The 21,911-nt window shown below is 38.4% G+C and overlaps 1 protein-coding gene across 1 annotated transcript in view; it reads left to right on the top strand.

Moving 5' to 3' along the window:
- Positions 1-2,141: 2,141 nt before the first annotated feature.
- The window catches only part of LOC104272420 (macrophage mannose receptor 1-like), a 34,874-nt gene continuing 15,104 nt past the window's right edge, over positions 2,142-21,911 (top strand). Inside the window, exons 1-18 of the mRNA XM_009867403.1 lie at positions 2,142-2,148; positions 3,418-3,591; positions 4,771-4,932; positions 5,853-5,966; positions 7,035-7,181; positions 8,514-8,696; positions 9,500-9,654; positions 11,291-11,404; positions 12,577-12,692; positions 13,565-13,713; positions 14,522-14,721; positions 16,017-16,144; positions 17,464-17,551; positions 18,118-18,262; positions 19,861-19,896; positions 20,001-20,164; positions 20,630-20,697; positions 21,552-21,652. Coding sequence (XP_009865705.1) covers positions 2,142-2,148; positions 3,418-3,591; positions 4,771-4,932; positions 5,853-5,966; positions 7,035-7,181; positions 8,514-8,696; positions 9,500-9,654; positions 11,291-11,404; positions 12,577-12,692; positions 13,565-13,713; positions 14,522-14,721; positions 16,017-16,144; positions 17,464-17,551; positions 18,118-18,262; positions 19,861-19,896; positions 20,001-20,164; positions 20,630-20,697; positions 21,552-21,652 — 2,251 coding nt within the window. The remainder of the gene's footprint in view (positions 2,149-3,417; positions 3,592-4,770; positions 4,933-5,852; positions 5,967-7,034; positions 7,182-8,513; positions 8,697-9,499; positions 9,655-11,290; positions 11,405-12,576; positions 12,693-13,564; positions 13,714-14,521; positions 14,722-16,016; positions 16,145-17,463; positions 17,552-18,117; positions 18,263-19,860; positions 19,897-20,000; positions 20,165-20,629; positions 20,698-21,551; positions 21,653-21,911) is intronic.

The raw sequence follows: 21,911 nt of genomic DNA, 5'->3' as shown, positions 1-21,911 counted from the left end.
ATACAGTTCATACCAGCAAAGGATTAAGCTCCGGTGTAGGTTTTGTGCTTTTTACAATCTGATGATTGTTAACTGTAGTATGTTTGCTAAAATTAATTAAAATATTGTAACCCTTGCAGTCTTCCTTCTTGTTGTTTATGCTATGAAATATTTTTTTTATTAGTTTAGTTTTCAACTTCATCCTTCCCTGTGAATCAAGTGAGAGGAAAGAGGAAGCGAGGTGCTCCGGTCTGCACAATAACGCTTTTGTCAATAACAAGGAGGACACCCCCCCCTGCCACTTTGAATTCAGCTTGAACAAGCACCAACTTGCCATTTTTAAATGTGAGAAAAAGGAACTGAAAACTAAGGAATGCAGCAGGTGGTACTGTACTAAGAATCTGCAAGAAGATTAGGTTTAAAACCTTAGAAAACCAGTGGAAAGCACTACAAAATAGCATTTAAGTGAGCTGCAAATATAATTTAGATACTAAATGCTTTATGGGGAAGAGTGTTTAGCAGATATCCCCAGCAAAAACCTGCCTTCCCCAGGCTGCACAGAGTCTACTGAGCAAGCTGGAAAGTAAAAATAAATAATAATAAAATATTGAAAAGAAAAAGTAGTAAAATTTCTTTACTAGGCTCTGGACTCGTGGTGAGAACAGGTTATTGCACAAGTGAAATGCAGAGCACAGGACACTGACCTCAAAATGTCAAGCTGGTTGGCACTTTGTGAGACAGAGGAGGGAAACGGGCAGGAGTTGTGACTTCCAGGTATTTTCCCTAGGAATTCCCTCTGTCAGAGCCATTTCATTTTGTTATTTCAAATGTGTCTGAAATATGATTTCACTCAAATTCAGCTATTATTTCTCTCCCACCTCTTCGTAGTCTGTGGCACTACTCGGCTTCACAAATTTGGGTTGTTCTTGCAAAACCAAGCAAGCTCAAAACCCCAAGCTTCTGCTATCATGTTAGCTCCAACAGAATAGTTGATATTAAATAATTCCCACTTTTACTGAAATCCAGACAGATTTTTTTTTCTGAAAGTGTTTTTCTCGCTTAGTATTTTCTAACAGTCAAATCAACAAGTTTAGCCAGTTCTTGCAATAATTTTCCTTAACACCTTATAAATAAAAGATAGTTGTTCCTCATATGACATCTTCGGCTTCTATATATATCTCAGTACTGCTTATTTCACTTCTTGCTTTTTTCATTTTCTTTATCGCAACTTCTTTTAAGTTCACTGATGTAAATAAACATAAGGAGCAGTAGGGCTTGTCCGCATGTGAATATTTGCCAGCACAGTTGTACAAGAATTGCCATGCCCATGAAAGTCTTCAGATGAGAGCTTTGCTCACAGATTAAAAGGAGCCTTTCCAATTTAGCTTGCAGTTGGCTCTGTTCTGGAACACCCTCATCAGGGATTTTTTGGATAGATGAACACATCCTTTTGCTTAATAAAAGTCAAAATTTTTCCTCCTGTTTCAGGGAAGCTTATCACTAGCCTGTAGCAGTGAACATCTTCACTTCCTTCAGGTCTTTGACAAGTAGTTCTAAGCAGCCCAGCCGCAAACAGTGATATAAGAAAGTAGTGTAATAGTACAGACAAAAACCCCCCCAATTTTAGCCCTCAAACTGAGCAATAATTCATAATGCAGCAAATACTGCAGATCCTGAAAAACTTGCTTGCTTTCTTCTAGATTTGTAGAGCTGTGATGTTATACTGATGCACTTAAGTAGTGAGGTTTTGTCTCCCTTTGTTTCTGAGATGTAAGGGTTAAAACAGACTAAATTTTTAATTCATGATACTTCACGTTTCTTGTCACCAGTTCTCAAGTTGCTTTTTTCAGAGTTCTGTTCTGTGTAACACCCCCAAAAAAAGCCTCTATATAATCGTAGCAAAGTCCCAGAAAAAGACAAATGTCACCATCTCTAGCTACAAGGACAGAGGCTTCAGTTTTGGAAGCAACTCGCTTTTCAAACATAGCAATGTTTGCAGTGTGCACTCCAGTTGTTTCAAAATATCATGTGACAGGATGTTTCCTTATTTAGAGTACAGAGTTTTATCCATCAACCCTTGACACGGAGAAGGACCTGCTACTCTCCTCACTCGGAAGGATTTTATAAGTTGCCAAACATTTAGTACAACTTTTGAGAGCGGAATGAAAAGCAAGTTATGTTTGCAAAGAGTTTCTCCAGGTTCCTAGTTTTTCTTTTCCTCGGACATGACTCATTACAAACACTGGGTAAGTTTCCTGTTAGTTTTGTATTAAACTAGGTATGAAACTGCTTTTCCTTGGGCAGCTTTACAATTTTGATGCATAGATTGATTATTTTATATTTGTTATCAGGTCTGATACGTGACCTAAAGAGTATGTTGAGTACTATCCTGGGAGTTCTTAATTCACAGAATATAAAAGATGTAGGGATGTTGGGGAAAATTGAGGTAGTAAGAGCAGGATTTATAAATTGGAATTTCTTTCTGTGGAAATACTAAATTAGATGGTGCTGTATGGGAGGGCAATGAGAGATAGGAAGAACGAAGCATCTTCCTATCTCTCACAATTACTCTCTCTATCACACCTGTGGTGCAGTGATCAAAGGGTTTTAGAGCCATGTGTTCATGATAATAGCTCTGCAAGTTTCTCTTTTTGCTCCAAGACATGAGGTATGAGAGGGAAGAACTGGCTCCTCCCCTCCAGTCTACCCAAATTAGGAGAATAGTACTAGTCTAAAGATGTACATTTCTCATTGGGTATAGCTATACAAACGGTAAAGCAGTAAATGTATGTAGAACTGAGCAGATGAATATTTGCATGAATGTGAGATGGAGAGAATATATGAAAAATTTCAGGATAAAAGAATGCTCCTGTAATACTGTGACAGCTTAAAAATTGTTAACCTTAAAGAATCTGACTTGAGAGTGAATCTGCAAGATCCCTCTAAGTGCAGAAATGTGTGATTGAAACCTGAATTTTTACTGAGTAAAAATGCTCATAACAACCTGATCTGTATTCTCTCTGGTCAGCGACCCTTTTTCTTTAAACAATTAATGAAAAGGTGGAGAGATAAAGTGAACCTATTGAACCATACAGAATACAACAATGCAGTGAACTCGTCTGAGATCTACTTGTGGTTTTTCTGTCTTCAGGAATTTATCACAATTTATCACCAACTTAGGATCACAGATTTTAACTTTCCCACAAAGTATATATGTCAGACTCTAAACACAGTATTTCAAGCCTATATTTAACTAAAACAACATCTTATTAAAAATCTCTAGCTACACAAAGGGGAAAACGATAGAAAATGAGTAGAAAAAGATTGTGTGATCTCTCAATTTAGACAGTTATACTGATAGATAGGTCCATTGCTAGGAAGTCAGATTTATGATTCTATGATTATTTGCATATGTGCTTAATCTTTTCTTCCCCCTAGATATCTTTACACTACAAGGAAATGCCAATGGACAGCCATGTGTATTCCCTTTCAAATATGAAGGCAAACAGTACAATGAGTGCACAGATGCTGGGCGGTCAGATGGCTGGCTCTGGTGTGCGACAACTGCAGACTTTGATGCTGATAAACTGTATGGATTTTGCCCGCTAATAAGTAAGTCCTGCATTTTGTTTATTAACTTGCCGTGAAATGTTGTTGAGAATACTATCTATTGAGGTAAGAGGTTCTTTATTAGCTACCAGCTGAACAACCTCCTGACAGACCTTGTCAGAGTAGCCCAAGTAAAAATCATCTGATTGAGCATTATCCCCCCGTCCTCCCTCTGTAGTGAGTAGAGAGGATGAGGTGCTTCCAGAGTGTGGTCCAGGTCCACGAGGTTCCAACTCAGCTGCTGAAGGTGGCTGTTTCTCTTTGTGAAGAGCTAAGGAGGGAGGTTCTTTGATATCTCATTTTATGTAACTTAAGTGCATGGCAGAACTAGTGTGAATTTAGACCTCTATGTTCCTTTAAAATATTCCCATTGCTCTTTGTTTCTAAGGCATGCCCTGTAGATCAGTTCTCACTTAAACTATTAGATACTTTTTTTCCCCCCCCTTAACATCCTATCTTGTTCTTGTCTCCTATCAACAGCCTACACAAAAATGTTGCTGCTAAACTTATACTCCTCTCCCATCTTTGTACTATTTTCTGCATTGAATTTGTGTTTGGATGACTTCACCTCAGGACACAAACTGTTTCACTTTTCTCACCAAACGCCTTCCCAAGAACAAAACAATTTCAGAAGGTTTTGTGAGCTGTTCTGCAAACAAAGACTGTAGCTGAACTGTACATTGGTGCAACAGACTGTTTCTATAGCTACTTGGGCTTTCAAGGGCCAGGATCTGCCATTTTTAAAAAACCTGCTTCTCTTTATGATGAGCTAAGAGTGAGTTCCTGCCCCATGTGGGTAAAGAACCTCCAGGCTCGTAGTTCACCTGCACATTTACTTTCCTCCTCTTACTTCACCCTGGAATCTCTTTTTTCAATCAACAGATACATTTAGTTTACATTTAGTTTAGTACCACGTGTTTTGTAAAAGAAAATCTAAAAGTCAACACTGGAAATCCATTCACTTCCTGCTAAAAACTTAGAAATGTAAAATAATGTTTTTAATTAAAAAATCCCCACTTTTTCTTAATTGATATTGCAATTTTTCTAGTTCTTTAAAATTGATGATAGCATACAGTTAATACTGAGCATTTTTAGAGATTTTCCATCATTACATAGTTCATTTGCTCTTAGTTGGTGCAATGTCTGTCTTCTAACAGTGCTCTGTATCACTTTTTTTTCCAGACAACACCGAAAGATTTTGGACGAAAGATGTTTCAACTGGCATCCGCTATCAGATAAACTCAGAATCAGCTCTAACATGGCACCAGGCAAGGAAAAGCTGTCAGCAGCAAAATGCAGAACTGTTAAGCATCACAGAGATTCACGAGCAAGCATATATAGGAGGTAAAACGATAGAGAATAAGACCTTAAAATATGCTGCCTCAGAGCTTTAGACAATGAAGTTGGCTACCTTGTCTTCAATCTAAGTGAAGAAGACAGAGTATCAGGGATGGCTTAGCAGCCACCAAAAGGGAGATGGTCTTAACTGCCCTTCCACCAGCTGGTGTTTTTTGATGAAGGGTTGGTGCCAAACCTCTACAGAGGGGAAAAATGATCCCATCCCACCTTTGTGATCCAGGTGGCATCTACTGCACCTTTTGCAGCCTGTACCCAGGAGATGGTTTCCTGCCCTTCATGCCAGTGCAGGGCTATGGTCTGGTCCTCCAATTTACCTTTTTCCTCTGTACTTCAAGGATTATTAATCTAGGAGAACATATGATGGTGCCTAGGTTGGTCCTAACGTGTATATTTGCATACGTAAACTCCAAATAACTGCAGTGGATTTCAGATACAAGTACCATGGTATCAGTTTGGTTATAGATGGCGTGAAGGAGGCTTTAATATCACTCACATAGGAAAAAATCTGGAAGCAACAGGTGGGTATACTGTCTTTGTCCTTTTGATACATTTACTCCATGAAATATGTTACAGGAACCTTTTAGCACAATTCTGTAATGAAAATAAGGTATTTTTTACATCTCTTAGGTTTAATGAAACAAAGTGAGAGAAGTAAAGTCTTATTTAAGTAGTGAAATAGGATGTTCATTTGACCTTTTAACTACTAAGATTGCTCCTTAGTCAATATTTATTCATTTACATATGTTATTTTTCAAATACGTGCACCCTAGAAATGCAGAAAGTACTGGTTTGAGGCTGTTTTAAAGTAAGAAATATAAATTTCTTACTTTTAACTTTATTTCTTTTAGATGAACTTGCTAAGAATGTGAATAGGGAGATACAACTGACTTTTTTTTCTAATTTAGAGCTAACTAAAAAATTCGGTTTTGCATTCTGGATTGGATTGAATGCTTTGAATTTTAACAGTGGATGGCAATGGGCTGGGGGCAGCCCTTTCAGATATTTAAACTGGGCTCCAGGTAAGAACTTTTTCTATTTTGTAATCTTTGAATGAATTCTGATAAGATGCCAACTATTAAAACTGCCCTAGGTACTTTTATTTCAGGAAAGCCCATTCTGATTTACAATAGCTCAAGATCTAGATCTGTATTTTAAGAAATACACTTCCAAGTTAGAAAGTTCACTGTGGATATCAGCTATAGCAAGTTCTTTTTTTTTCTTATATAAGCAAAGAGCTTGTTTAAGAAAGTAGAGTATTATTTGGAGTGATACATAACCCTACACACCAGAGATCAGAATTTTTCTGTAACGTATTGCCCAAGAGTAAAAATATAAATCAGATCTTTCTGAAAGTGGCAAAATATTTACAAAATAATAACACTATGTTGTCTGGAGAAATTCTAAATATTACTGAGAGGCTTATAGAGCTTGCTCGTAATTCCTCAACAGCTTACCAAAATTGTGCTGGGAAACAGGGGTGGGTTTCTGGTGCTCCTGAGACATCGGGAGTTCTTCCACTTGCTTGTTGGCTTTTGGTCCTGAGTTTCCTTTGTGTCAAAAGTATTTCAAACAGTCTGTTTCGGAAAAGTTACAAGGTGGTAAAGGAATAATTAAATTCTCCTCTAAGTTTTCAAAAAATCTGTATCAGGCAATTTCTTTTGCTCCTTATAGAGGTTTTTACACACTGCAACAGAAACGAGAAAAGCTGTTTTACAGGAAAGCAGAATCGTGAGATTCTTGAGATATACTGAAGGGATGGTTTAATTTAAAACTGATTACTTTCAAAGTTTGGAAGTTTTTGAAACAGCGTAACAGTCTAGCTTCAGTTGTTCTGTCTATGACCACCTGGATATCAGAAAAAAACCAGAAATTTCCCAGCACTATCCTGAAACTAAGTCAATGGAGGGCCATTGCCTCACTCTCAAAGCATAGACTAAAAGCAACATCCTATAAACTACAACACCAGTTATCCTATGGAAGAGGGCTTCTTCATATCAAGCATTGAAGAAATTAGACTAAGTTTATATTTCTACTGACAATATGAAGGGTTTAGTACTGTGAAATTCTGTTTTCTCTTTTACGCAAAGGAAATCCTTTCCTGCTCCCTGGGAAAATCTGTGGAGTGATGAATCCCAGAAAGAGTGCTAAGTGGGAAAACCAAGCCTGTAACCAGAGACTCGGCTACATTTGTGAAAAGAGGAGCTTCAGTTCAAAGTCTAACATAATACCTAAAGGTAGGTTAGTCAAAAATAAAGATTTTTCTTTAGCTTCTAGAAAGTCAAATCTGTAAGGATCTGGAAAAGATATGCAACATTATTTTTCAACCAATATGTTAGAAACCTTTGCAAAACACACACAGTCTTGCACTCTAAAACACACACAGTCTTGCACAGTCTATATATGTACACACAGTCTTGGCCTGAAACTGCGTCAGTGAAGGTTTAGGTTGGATCTCAGGAAGCACTTCCTCACAGAGAGGGTGCTCAGGCGCTGGGATGCACTGCCCAGGGAAGTGGTGGAGTCACCGGCCCTGGAGGTGTTTAAGGAGTGGCTGGATGTGGCACTTAGTGCCATGGTCTGGCCGTTGTGATGCTGTTGAGCCACAGGCTGGACTTGATGGTCTCGGAGGTCTTTTCCAGCCTCCACAATTCTGTGATTCTGTGATTCGATACTGCTTTTGTCCTCCCATTGTATATTAACCATTCATAGGAGAATATTATTATTTTGTTCCATCACTCTATCATTCATTCTTGCAAGACAGATAAAAGCTGTTCTGTCATGGTAACCAGTGCCAGCAATCAAATTTGCACAAATGCAGTAGAAATGTTATGCTTCTCATTTTCTTCTTATTGGTTTCAAATGAGCAATTGAAATTGCTCTAATATTAATTCAAAAAAATCCTTCTCTGATGACAACATTACGTGATGCATTGGGTTCACATAAGCAAAGCAGGAGGAGCAATAGTAATCGCACAGGCTACATCTCACCCTAACCTGAGACTTCGGTGACCCGTGGCTATGAACATGTCACATGCTGTCATCTGAGACTGCTATAAAAGCTACTTTTAAAGAAGTAGTTATATTAAAGAAAGTAGAGAAATAGTCTCTGAGACTCTTTATTCCTCTCTTAACCTTAAAAAGAAAGGCAGGACTGAAAATTCCATAGCTGAAATAGCTGAAAATTCCATGTGTCTGCAAGGAGACATTGATCAGGAGGCAGAGCGTAACATCAGCCACAGTATTCGGCCCAGGAGACCATCACACACTGACTGAACTGCTCTGGGGGTAAAGAGGGCAGCGGCTGATGTCTGCTTTGGTCTCTCTTGCTTTCCAGAGCATTATTTCAGATTGCATCTCTGTTTAAGGAGGCATCACTCTATTTGCATATTTAGCATACTGTGCCCTAATGTTATTTGTTTTTCATTTGAATATATTTGCATTTCTAACTACAGCTTTGTGTTTATTCATATAGTGCCACTTTTGTAAAGAGTGCTCAAGAGACCTCATTCTAGTGTTCTTTACTTCCCTCTTACAAAATTGCTCTGAATAACTCTGCTTTGATTTTAGAGGAATTGAGACCTATTAAGTGCCCAGCTGGCTGGTGGCCATATGCAGGCCACTGCTACAGCATTCAACGGGAACCCAAAATATGGAAAGATGCTTTGACTTCATGTAAGAGGCAAGATGGAAATTTGGCAAGTGTCCACAACATCGCTGAATACAGCTTTCTAGTGTCACAGCTTGGTTACAGTGAGTATATACATAGGTCTGTATTGAGTTTGCCCCATTCATAATGTAAAATCTGGGCTTCATATTAAGTATTAATGCTTCCTCTGAAATGTCACAAAGTGGAAGATTAAATCTAACTTATGGTGCTCTTTTATATTGCTGCTCTTGCACAAACATAGAAGTATATTTTTCAAGAAAAAAATCTACTTTGTGTAACATTATCACGTGGGAAAAGAAAAGGAAAAAAAGGTATTCCTAACAGAGGCACATAAAGATCTCTTAAGGCTGCATTTTTGGCATCTTTATTCTGTGTTCAGAATCTTCAGAAGTGAAACCCAGAAGAAGTTTAACTTCTTGCTGAGATTAAAATTTCTTGCTGAGATTAAAACTTCTTGCTGAGGTTAACACCTTGTTATACCTCCTTTTAGGGAAATGCTTCCCCACTGAGATGCGTGGGCAGATGTCTTCATGGCTTGTGCTCAGAATGATCTCCTGACAGGCGGGACACTCACAGCTACTCGCTGTCCTACCCTCCATGCCAAGGGCCATTTCATTGTTCTAAGTTACAGATAGTCAGAAAATTTGCAAAAATCTTATGCTGGCCATAAAGAACCCTGTGTTTAATAAACTCAGGATTTCCAGGTAGAATCTGAGGTCTTTTCAGTACAGACCAAGACATCTCTTACTGCAGATCTGAGAGGAAAACAGCCCTTTTGTTAAAGTATGAAGACCACCTCTCATGTACCACATTCCAAATTTATTACTCCCTCTTTGCTCACTGTATAGCATAGGAGAGCATAAACCTATTTCTTTTCATGCTTCAGAGCCAACAGAAGAGCTATGGCTGGGTCTGAGCGACCTGAAGACTCACTTCTATTTTGAGTGGAGTGATGGGACTCCTGTGATGTTCACCAAATGGCAGCGCAGGCATCCCACCTATGCAAACGGTCTGGAGGACTGTGTTGTTATGAAGGGGCAGGTATAACCATGCAGCTGTTTTATAGCAATGCAAATTAATAACTACATCAGCCTGAAATCACTTATGTACACGTTATGTACTTATTCAGGAGTCATTATATATCTTAGCTTAAAACAGTTTTCCCCATAAACTCGGCATCAACCAGAAGAGATGTTCAGGAGGACAGGAGAGATCGGAAATAGAGGGGTAGCGTTTCTCTTGTGCTGCCTTTCAACATTTCTTATGCCGTAAAAAGTCTACATTAGGTTAATCCTTTTGGCTGCAGCAATGAAAAAGTTACACCTCTGGGAGAGGAATGGGGTGAACTAATAAATACATTCTGTGGTTATCATGGATGCTATCTGCATACTTCATTTTCCAATCCGATAAGCCATTATGCTCCCCAATGTCACCTCACTGAAACGTGGCATTGAGGCATGGAGACCTGGCACTAGGGCATGTTTCTTGAGCTGTTACATAAAGAGAGCATTAACACCTACCCATCAAATACCTAACACAAAATCCTGTGGTATTTCTGACTGCTTGACTCAAAAACTTTATTCTCTTGCAAGAAATGGCTGTTTGACACATTTACATGCATGTGCATGCACGCAACATACACAGTGTCATGAATTTTATGAGAAACAAATTGGAAGTGCTGTTATGAAAAAAATGCTGTTACTGAAAGTTCATATCATAGAATAATACAGTTTGACAGTATTAGGCATCAGTAGAGCTGATCTTAAACTAGATGTTATACATAAAAAGCCCTCCTATTTATTTTTTTTTTTAAATAATAGATTCATAGAATGTATTGTACTGGAAGGGACACTGAAAGGCCATCTAGTCCAAACCCCCTGCAGTGAGCAGGGATGTCTTCACCTAGCTCAGATTGCTCAGAGCCCCATCCAGCCTGACCCTGAATGTCTCCAGGGATGGAGCCTCCACCACCTCTCTGGGCAACCTGTGACAGTGTTTCATTGCCCTCACTGTAAAAAATTTCTTCCTTATATCCAGTCTAAATCCACCCTCTTTTAGTTTAAAACCATTAGCCTCTATCCTGTCATAACAGGCCTTGCTAAAAAGATTGCCCCGTCTTTCTTATAGGTTCCTTTTAAGTACTGAAAGGCTGTAATAAATTCTCCCTGGAGCCTTCTTTTCTCTCGGCTGAACAATCCCAATTTTTACATAATTCCTTTTTGAAAGTAGTACTTTTCAGAGTCTTATCCTTGATGGGTAGAATTAATTTACTGCAACACACTCAGATGTCCATTATTTCAGTTTCATTGATCTTTTTTCCAGAAGCGTAGTGAAATAATGCTGCTCTAAATGCAGATCCATTAGCGGCAGATGAGACACATATTTACAAATTTTCTCATTAGATAGATAGTTACGTTAGCAAGTAATGTCAAGACTTCAAGATGTTATTTCCTTCTTTCATCTCAAAATAGCATCAAATGGATCTTAAACCAATCCTGATAGATCTGTCTGGGTGGGGTTTTTTTTAATAATAAAATCTCCAGCAATGATCCCATAGCCTTTCTAGGTAAGATATTTCAGTGAGGCTTGTAGTGAAGAGAGAAGAAAATATTATTTTTTCTTATATTTACGAATACCTCTTATTTTTTACATTCATTTCTTCTCCCTGCTATTCTAGGATGGATACTGGGCAACTGATGTTTGTGATAATCACCTTGGTTACATCTGTAAAAGGAAACCTTCATCACAGTCCCCTGGAAAAGAGACCATCAAGGACTCAGGCTGCCAGAAGGTAAAGGCTCTCTCATGTATTAATTATGTTGGGAAAAATGAGCAGGAATTAATTTAATGGTTCTTGCTTCTTTTAGAGTCTTTGCGTTTTCTAGGAAAACTACTCTTGAGGAAACCCATTCTCTTCCTACTAGCTATTTACTAATATATGTGCATTTTTCATTTTTGCTCTGAAAATACTCAAGAAAGTAATTTCATTCACGTACATGAATACTGCATTTCCATCCATTTCCAGATGAGCTATCCTGTGACAAAATTATATATTTTTTAAATAGTAATTTCAGGACTATTTTTTCTGTTTCTGCTTTTGGCGTAACAATACATGTAAAATTACCAAAAGCTACATTGTCTCTTCTCTCAGATATGCTGTCTATTTAAAGTCTTCACAAAGTCCTTTCTATCTAAGAATGATAAAACAAAGAAAATAATTTCAAACTAGAAAAGGATCAGCTTTTCTGTACGATGTTCCCACCAATTGTCTCCGTAGCTGGCCTTTGAGTGGTATGTTGTTTTTCCAAACAGGTAATTTTGCCAGAATTGGCATTTTCAGTAAATCACTATCTCTATACTGGGCAGCACAGATGTCTCTAAGGGTAGGAAGAAGTAGGGGTGTGTTTTACTGAGACTCCTCCTTTTTACCCTCCCCACAAAGAAGCACCAGCTAGACTCTTCTTGACTCAGGGATGGCAGGGGCAGCTTCGGGGAGCTGTGCTGGTATGTGAATTGATTTCCATGTCGCCATAATTTTGTATTTCATTATGTCAGATCCTGCAGCTCTGGAGAGCTGGAGCTGCAGCTCCCCTGAATGAATCACAGGCTTGTTATGGTGCAGTTTGCACAATCTCAGCTTTACAGAGCACTGGAAGGCAATAGCAAATACCACAGTCACAATGTTTTTTGAAAACTCACGTACACATAAAAGAAGATCTTAATGTCATCCTTTAAACATAAAAGGCCTTCTCTAGCAGCAGACAATAAAAAAAAAAAACACCTCAGCTTTTGTTTATTGACAGATCAGGCCGGTGTCTTCTTTTTAAACGTAGCCACAACAAATTTAACATTTGATATTTGACATCAAATTTAACATTTGATATTTATACACATTATTATGTTATATACTTCTATATTGAAGTCTCTTTCAATTTCACATTAAGAACCTTATGCTTGTTACAGGGTTGGAAGAGATATGGTTTTCACTGTTACTTGGTGGGCTCTGCACTTTTGACATTCTCAGAAGCAAATAAGACATGTGTACAGAGCAAAGCTTATCTAGCTACGGTGGAAAGCAGGTGGGAATATACATTTTTTTATACTTCAAAATCAGTGCTTATGATGAAGAAACTTGCAAAACTTACCCATTTCCTGAATTCTTTGAAGTTTTTTATAAGCTCTTAAAAAGTTGTGTAGTAATAATCCAAATAAAATTATCCATGCAGGGAAAAAAAAAAAGAAGATGACTCAATGTTTTAGGGCCTTCTACTTAATCTATTATAACAGTTTTCACATTTTGGGGTTCTTGAGTTAAATGATTTTATCCTTCAATTCCTAATTAAAGCAACTTCTATGTTATTTTGGGTCCTTTTTATGTTAGCATGTAGTTACTACAATTTTCATCTATTTACTGATGGGAATTATTATGTTAGGAAAGCTCTTACAAAAATATTTTCTTAAACTACTTTCTAAGTCAAATTCTGAACAAATTTAGGAAACCTTCCCCAGGACCTGCCCCACCACAGCCAGAACATATTGTCTCCAACCTACTCAGATGTTGGTCAGGCTTTGCAGGCTTCATGACCTCTGAGGAACATGACTGACATTGGAGCTGATGTTTAGCAAAGCTGACAGTTTGGTCCTGATTTGCTGGGCAGTTTGAGGCACCTCACAGATTTGGAAAGACAAGAAGTACAGCAGAATACAACTAGAAGCCCATGTAAGCAGTGACATTTCACAGAACTGAAAGGAGAAAAGATGCCTGCAGCTGAAAGGAGAAAGCTGTCCCTCACCAAATTCTTTTGACCACACTTAAAAGCCTATGAGGTTTTGCCACTGAGGAGCTATTGCCTTGGGGCTGTGCCAGCATAATAGTGCTACCTCTATTTGTACCACTTAGATAAACATTGCAAGGAAATAGGTTGTGAATCAACATTGTTTTCCACTTCAGAAATGAGCAGGCCTTCTTTATTAGTCTGACGGGGCTGAGGTCTGAACAGTATTTCTGGATCGGTCTCTCTGACACAGAAGAACAAGGGCTTTTCATGTGGACTAGTGGTGAAACTCCTCTCTTCACACACTGGAACGCTGCAATGCCGGGTAAGCTCTGCATGGACTCAATCCTTGTGATGGGAATGCAACTGCAATTCATGCAGGTTTCTGCATTCCATTCCCTAGCATTAGAAATTAGAGAATGCGCTTTCTTCTGTGCTTGTAGCTGTAGGTGACCAACACCATCAGACCTCATGTTTTATGCCAGTGCAACAAGCACCATCACAGCTGAGCATCAGGTGTTGTGCAAGTCAATCTGCAAAGTTGTACAGAAACAGATTTTTAGTTGGGTAGACTGAAGGCAATGCTTTGCAGGAGTTAACAAGGTCAATGGTCTTAGTTTTTGCAACTTTTTAACACCAGTTAACAACAACTCATCATATTGAGAAAAATTATCACGGACAGTTAGCAGATGAGCATCGTACGTGGGAACTCTTGACTTCACGCTAGCTAGTTATGCCTTAAGACAAATCTGTTGTACTTGATATCAGCCTTCCTGAAATTAAATTACCTGGATATCAAGAATCCCAAAGCAGTTGTCAGGCCATCTGCTGCATATGAAAGTAAAATCAAGTGCCATTTGCCCTGTGATTTTCCTGAAGTGGCAAGATAACAAAGATTTGTATGCTAAAGCTGCAAATCTCCGTTTTTGGCAAAGGTGTGTCTGTGAGACCCATTCACCCATATCTAGGCTCTGACATGAGGTATTAAAAATAATTTTATATCCAGAATGATTTTTAAGCTGCATGATCTACATTTTCCTTCCCATAGTTTTCTATGAATAAAAGCAGAAGTCTCATTTCTTAGAGAGCAAGTAAGACTTTGGATTTACTCATTTCTTTTCCATATCACAAAGGAAAAAAGCAAGGCTGTGTTGCCATGAGAACTGGAATTGCAGCTGGATTATGGGATGTTGTTAGCTGTGAGAAGACAGCAAATTATCTTTGCAAACAGCGGGCAGCTGGAGTGCAGCCTCCTGCTCCTCCAGTACAAGTCCCTGCGGTTGCCTGTGCCGAAGGCTGGGATGGAGCTTCCTGGGCAGACTCGTGCTTCAAAGTAAGTGTTTGTCTACTTTCACCACCGGCCTGGGCACAGGGCAGACCAGGGATTGATGCCCTGGTTGCTGCCGTATTCAGAGACCCAGGGGCTGGGTCACTTTTTTGTGAATGATCATTTCCATAGTATTCAAAAAGAAAATCCATCAAATACAATGAAAGTCAACGGTGGAAAACCTGAAACAATGAAATCAAAGCACTGGAAACATGCTTTTATTTAAACACTAGATGAGAACCTCCCCTAATTTACTAGCTTCCAGAAATTTGGGACTTCATAAAAACCTAGTATTGGATCTCAAGAGCTGGCAGTGTCCCTTACATAAGACAGTGTTTCTAAGAGAAAGTTTATGGAAATCTCTCCCTCTGCCAACCTCTTCTCACACAGCATGTGATACTGTTAATGATACTTTTACATCCAGGTTTAGCTTGACATTGATGGCTCTTGAGCAAGTAAAGGATTTGGAAATTCTCTTCATCTTGCTAAAAATGCCTGAAAAATTCTCCTTTTCGAAAAGAAAAAAAAGTAAAGAAATGGCAAAACAGATCAAGTGAAAGTATGCAATATTGCTCTTCCAGGTCTTTACATAAGTATCCTCTCACTTTCTTTCTCGAGACTCTCTGCCTGTTGGGAGGCCAGAGATAATTTTAACCCTGTATTTATAAGGGTCTCAACTTCTATGTCACAATTATTGTTACTAACATTAGTGGTTCTGCCCATTACCAACTGTTGATTTTCCTTTTTCCAAAAATGTCAAGTCTTCAGTTCTGTACTTCAAGAATGTTCATACTTCATAGTAGAAAGCAGAGCTATTTGTATGCTTGCACCACCATAGAAACCTCTCTTCTTTGGCCACCTTTCAAAATATCCTTCTCTGTTCACACTATCTTTTCTACTCCAACCTATTATTTTCCCTCTACCTCCCATTTCTCAAAAATCTCATGCTTTCTATTGTGAAATACCGCAACTGAGATATTTTATTTGTCTTCGACCCTCTCAATGGTCAAAGTTCCAATTAAGTTATAAATTATGTTTTTCCTTCTCTGTGTTTTTTGATATCTCTTGTTCTCCTCAGGTGCCTGTGCTGCTTTTGCCTTATTTCAATATAGAGGATGCTAAGAAAAAAATACTTACACTTTGCACTACTAATGGTTAATATTATAGGCCCTGACAGACGTGTCACTCGAGAATAAAGGGGTGCTAAAGTGATACTGATATTAATTACACAGAAAATTATGTATTTTTATATGTCAAACTTCGCACATTCAGAAGTTAAATTTTACTTTTTTTCTCAATAGTTTTTTGTGAGAGAGGGAAATGAGAAGAAGTCTTGGTTCGAGGCTGAAGAATTCTGTAAAGAAATAGGAGGAAATCTGGTCACAATCAATACAAGAGAAGATCAAATTTTATTATGGCAATTAGCATCGTGAGTACCTGCAGAACATTATTTTTCATGTTTGTGCTATGTTACATAAGAGTTCCTTCAAAAATATACCTGAAGCTGGGTGAGTGAATAAACACAATCAAATTTTAAATTGAAATGGAAATTTTTCATCTGGAAACATCATCCTGCAATATTGCTTTAAAAAAAACAAATCAACCTCAAATATTTCCAGCTGGCTTTGTTATTTTTGAAATTTTATCACAGGATTTTATGAAGGCTGTTCTCCAGAACTGATCAATTTTGTACATGTCTCCCAAAAGGGAGACAAAACGTTCATCTCTAACTGTGCCTTTTTTTTAACTGGCTGCAGTTTATATTTTAATCAATGCATTGAAAAAACACTCCTTCAGTAAATGTGTAATGTAAACAAAAATGCAAAGATGCAATGTAGATTTTTTTCTGACTATAAACTAAAGACTCCTGAAATCAAACAGGAATTAATTTTAATTATTTTTTGCTAACACTGTAGTTGCCATGTCTTGCATGCAATGTAGAAATTATGCCATTATTTTTCTCCAGAACTAGATCACTATAGTCTGTATTCTGTAATGCCAACACATTGCAAGGGCATGTTGTATCACTATTTAACCAGAACTGTTTTATATAGTGGTGAATCTAGGTTTAATTTTTCAAATAGATCTAAAACTGTAATATAGAAAAGTCTTTAGGACCTCACCCTTCTTAATTTTATTATTTTTTTCCGTAATGTGAGAAGCCGAATGTGTCTTTATCCATCTATTAATTCCCTTTGCTTTAGATGATGAAATCATTGTGGAGGGAAATATTTGTGTTCTGTAGTGAATGAAACGGGACTCTATTATTTGGTCCATAGGTATGAAAAGATAAATAGTGTGAACTACTAAATAAAGTATATAGGAAGTGCCAAGAAGCAAATAAAAGCAGTTGAAAAACATTTTTCACTATTTTTCATTAGTTAAATTGTATTATAGTTCTCTACTGATGTTTTACTTTTGCTAAAGCCTCTCTCTGTGAACTCCTGTTACAGCTAAGAGCTGTGTTGCAGCCACACATGTGGAAGCCTGGCCTAGCTCGGTGCTACAGCACTTTGTCCTTTAACTTACATTCAAATACTGAACTTACATTCATACTCTTGTCCCAATCTGGAGCACTATTAAACTCGTTGAGGGAGGGCACGTGGTAAACCTAGCTGTGGGCCGACATTGAAGGAGCAGCTCCTAACTCAGATGTGACAGAAAGCAGCATGTGTCTGTGCTTTCAAGTATTTATACTATGGCCCCTCTTTCTACACTCATATATCTATATTGTGTGATTTATTTTAGGGATAAAGGACTGCACACTCAGGCTTTCTGGATTGGTTTGTTTCTCTTAAACCCCGACGACGGATTTGCCTGGATTGATGGTTCCCCTGTGAGTACTTCTTCACTGGGTGTTAACTGACTTTCTGTCCTTTGGAATATATAGATTTTCATCTTTTTATGCCTCTTTTCCAATCTCTTTAAACCTTCAGCAGGTGCATGGCAGCAGAACAGCTGCAGTGCTCAGTGATGGCACTGTCTTAACAAACTAATGGAAGAACCTCTTTTTCATCCCTTGTGCCACATTAAATCCCATCTTCCACAGTCTGTTCTCTTAGATCTTCCCAGCATCCCAGTCCAGACACTTCTGTCTGCCCGTACAAAGAAGTCAGGTTGCAATCCTTCACAAAGCCCGATAAACAGGACTCTCTCCGCCCATCACTTTTTCCTCTGTCAGACACGTGCTTTTCTAGACCTTGCAATCTTTACACCTTCTTGGGAGAGTGATGTGGAAGGTGAGCTCATCAGCATGACTTTCACAGACCTATCTGAACTACTGTTGATCCTGGAAATGAGATACTTGAGATGAGGAGATCCTGAAATTGTGTTACAATGGCAATATCAATTACTTCCACTCAGCTTGAATCACAAAGTAATTGAGGTGTATTTCCACTACAGGTAATTTATGTGAACTGGGATGAAGATGAACCCAACAACCATGAAGAACTTGAACACTGTGTTATGTTTAATAGATCACCCCAAATGCGCTGGAACGACTTGCGCTGTGAACATTTACTTAATTGGATTTGTGAAACGAAAAAAGGTATGATTACTACCCCATTTAACTGGAGCAATAAACCCAAATTCAAAACCAAATGGCATAGATTTCAACAAATTGAAAAGAAGAAAGATACTGGGGATTGTTCATTTTGAAACCAGCTGCAGCGAAGGCAACTCATAAAACAAGATAAATGAATTGAGATACTTCAGTTGTACTCCAATGCAGGAATTAAGGATGTCTTTACTACTTTATCCCTGGCTTTAACTCCTTCTGTTATTGGGTGAATAAGTTTGCAAGGCAAAGGTATTTATCTCCTCCTTTTATCTCCTCCCTATATTTCTGCTTCAGGCTTACCCAGGAAAGCCAAAGATAGGGGACACTAAAGTGCTCTCTACAGCAGAGAGAAAAAAGCCTCTGCTTCCCACTGTGAAACGAATAATTGGAACCAAAGAGAGGGATCAGTTGCTATAGGAACCAGCAACTCTAAAAAAGAGATCAATCCACCAGCTTTGCCAGGGAAGCAGGGCCCTAACACCAGGCCTCCCACCCAGGGAGGCCCTTCCCAGCAGGGAAGGGGCGTGATGGTTGGGGTGTGCCTGCCAGTGGGAAATGGCGTCTTCATGGAGTCAGGGCCCCAAGGGACAACTGGCAGTGGAAGAACTCATTTTGCTTACTTGGTTCTGCTTTCACATCCCTGGTTCCCGTGGTAAATTGAGTACTTGTATGCATCTCCATGGAGGCAGGAGATTCTTAAAAGCTTCTCGAAATGAAAAGCTGAACGCACACAGGGAACTAGTAGGAGGCACAATAGGGAGGGGAAGGGAGAAGTTATATAAAAAGCACTGACTATATCTAATATTTGATGACTCTGCCAACAAACCGCTACCCTGGAACAGCAAATAAAGCACCGTGCTAACACGGAAAAAATACTTAGCTGAAAAGGAAGAATCACTGTTCCCTTGTGGGTAGATTAGTCATACAAATGCACCATCCAAACTGACTTCTGCACACCAGCTCAAAGCAGTACACGCTGTGCAGCCTCTTCTGATGTGCTGAGCATGCTGTTTGTACAGATGTAGCTCTCTGCTCTTCGGTGAGATTCCTCAGGAGGAGTTCAGAAATCATGACAAAGACTCTGATTGGTTTATCTAGATGACCTTTCAAAAGTAAAAAAAGAATAATTAGATCTTGTTATTTTGAATCTAGATTATATGGTGATAAACATGAGAGGAGAGACACTCAGCTGTTAATTCCCAAATTACCTCATATTCACTTAAGACACACATTCATTTAAGCTATCCAATGCTATATTTATGTTAGGAATATTATAGTTGTGTTGGGATTAAAAAAATAAAATCAAACTGAGGTGAAGTATGTAAATTCATCATGAAGATGTTTGAATAATTTTAGTTCTACTCTTCAATAAATTCTTAAGAAGAAAAGGTTTAAAAGATACTAACAGAAGAATTTTAATTGCTTTTTCATTTACTTGTTTATTTCTCCTTCGAACTGTTCCTGTCATTTCTTTAGTAATGTGTTCCTCTCCACCAAACCACAAAGCATATGCAACTACATAAAGCAAATCTCTCTGGATTTTTTTGTGTTTAAAATGTTGCTAATGATGATCTTTTATTTTACAGGTACGCTGCCAAAACGTGAACCAAACTACAAATTTGGTAAGATATTTTCCTCTTTCAAATAAAAGAACCCCTAGTGTATAGCTTTCAGACTTTGTACACACCAGATTTGAATGTAATATATATGATCCTTTATCTTTCAGAATATCAAGCCACAAGTGATGGATGGATTATATATGAAGACAAGCAGTACTATTTCAGCAGAGAACATGTCCATATGGGAGAAGCACGGAGAATTTGTCATCAGAACTTTGCAGATCTTGTTGTCATTGAGAATGAAAGCAAAAGACAATTTCTATGGAAATATGTGAGCACTGAGCCCATTAATTATAATCGAATTCTGAAGCAGAGCAGCTGATAAATGGAACAGGCTATCTATTTAGCTACGCTAGAGTTCTGAGTTATTGTCCTACATTAGCTATTTATATAACAATGTCTTTTCTCAGGACCTACAGAGAAATTACTATCATTTTTAGTAGACAGAAGAAAAAGACATGCTAATTTTAAAGGTCCTGTGAATAGTTCAGGCTCAGGTTGCTTGTCTCTTCTGACATATGTAGTGTTCAGCACAGTGATTATTGCTTTTCTGTCCAGTGTGTTCCTAACTCGAGGATGTTCCCCATACCCCTGTTGCCTGCTTGAAACCTGCTCTTGCCATGAGGAAAAAAAGAAAAGGCAAAAAAAAGTCACAGGCATGGTTAATGAGTTTCCAGATTTTTGCTTGATATTAAGGAACTGTTTCATGCTTAACTGTTAATCATTTTTGTTTTAGATTTACACAAAACACAGAATGGAATCATTTTTCATTGGCTTAGTTGTCAGCTTTGATCAGAAATTCAGGTGAGTACAGGAAAACTACTAATAGACAATAAGTGATGGTAATTTCATCTCACTCTATGGAAGCACCTGTGTGTGCTTTCATTTTACAAGTCAGTAACTGTTGTGCAACTGACCTCTGGATAGTTTTCAGTAGTCTCAGATCAAAAATGTTGAATTCTATATTTAAGCAGAGCAATGTGTTTTCCTCCCAAATCTGGGAGAGCAAAATCAATAGAAGTTCATGGCTAAGAGACATTTAACTTAATGTCTTACACTGAGAGAACTGAATTAAAAATCCAAGCAATCCTTCATAGGTAGTGAGGATAAGCAGCTAATTTTAGGATGTCATTCACCTGATCCTCTTTAGGCACCAACTTTAGGATAAGGTTAACTCTGAACAGATCTCCAGTGGCTACAGAGAAAGCCCAGGAGGTTTTGATAAAATGTGATACGAGAATTTAACTAAACTAATCGCATTGGTTCAAGTTGTGTGAGCTGGAAGCAAGAAGTGCGAGCGACATCTCGCCCAACAGCTTCTGAAACTGTTGGTAGGAAAACTGTTTTAGAAATCTGTTTGTAGAAGACTTCCAGGGGGATATATTTCTGAGGTGAAAGGGAAGTCCGTGCACTGGTGAGATCATGGGGTTTCAGTCTTGTCCAGACCGTAAGAAACACTTGTTTTTAAGTATGACGTTGTTTATCCAACCTCTCGCAAAAGGGGATGCTGATGAGACTTGTACGTAATAGTCCTAAACAGATGAGAAGCAGCAGTAATGCTGTGGATATGTCCTCTCCAGTGTACGTAGAGCCTTTGCCCTCTGGTCACTGCTGATACCTTGCTTAGTCCTTTATTACTGTCTCCTCATTTCTTTCAGTTGGCTGGATGAGACCCCAGTAAACTATGTTGCCTGGGCTCCAAATGAACCCAATTTTGCAAATAATGATGAAAATTGTGTGATAATGTCAAGCGATTTTGGTGAGTAAAATAGCAACAAGAAAATTTAGTACCAAAATGAAAAATGCTTCCTATATATTTATATTTGAGGCCAAGCTTTGATTACCAAACAGGTAGTTGAGCAATACTGACAGGTTTTCACAACATAAGTATGCTGAAGTTTAAACCCACACCATCGCTATTAGAAGACAAACATACAACAGAGGAAGGATTGGATTTGTGTCCATGTGTGCATGGCAACTGTTTCAGCTGCCTCTGGAAGGTTTCGTCTGTGCTTTAC

Source organism: Apaloderma vittatum, unplaced genomic scaffold, assembly GCF_000703405.1.
Source record: "Apaloderma vittatum isolate BGI_N311 unplaced genomic scaffold, ASM70340v1 scaffold5664, whole genome shotgun sequence".
NCBI lineage: Eukaryota > Metazoa > Chordata > Aves > Trogoniformes > Trogonidae > Apaloderma > Apaloderma vittatum.
The sequence above is the reverse complement of the archived record's forward strand: the minus strand, read 5'-3'. Positions and strand labels throughout refer to the sequence as shown.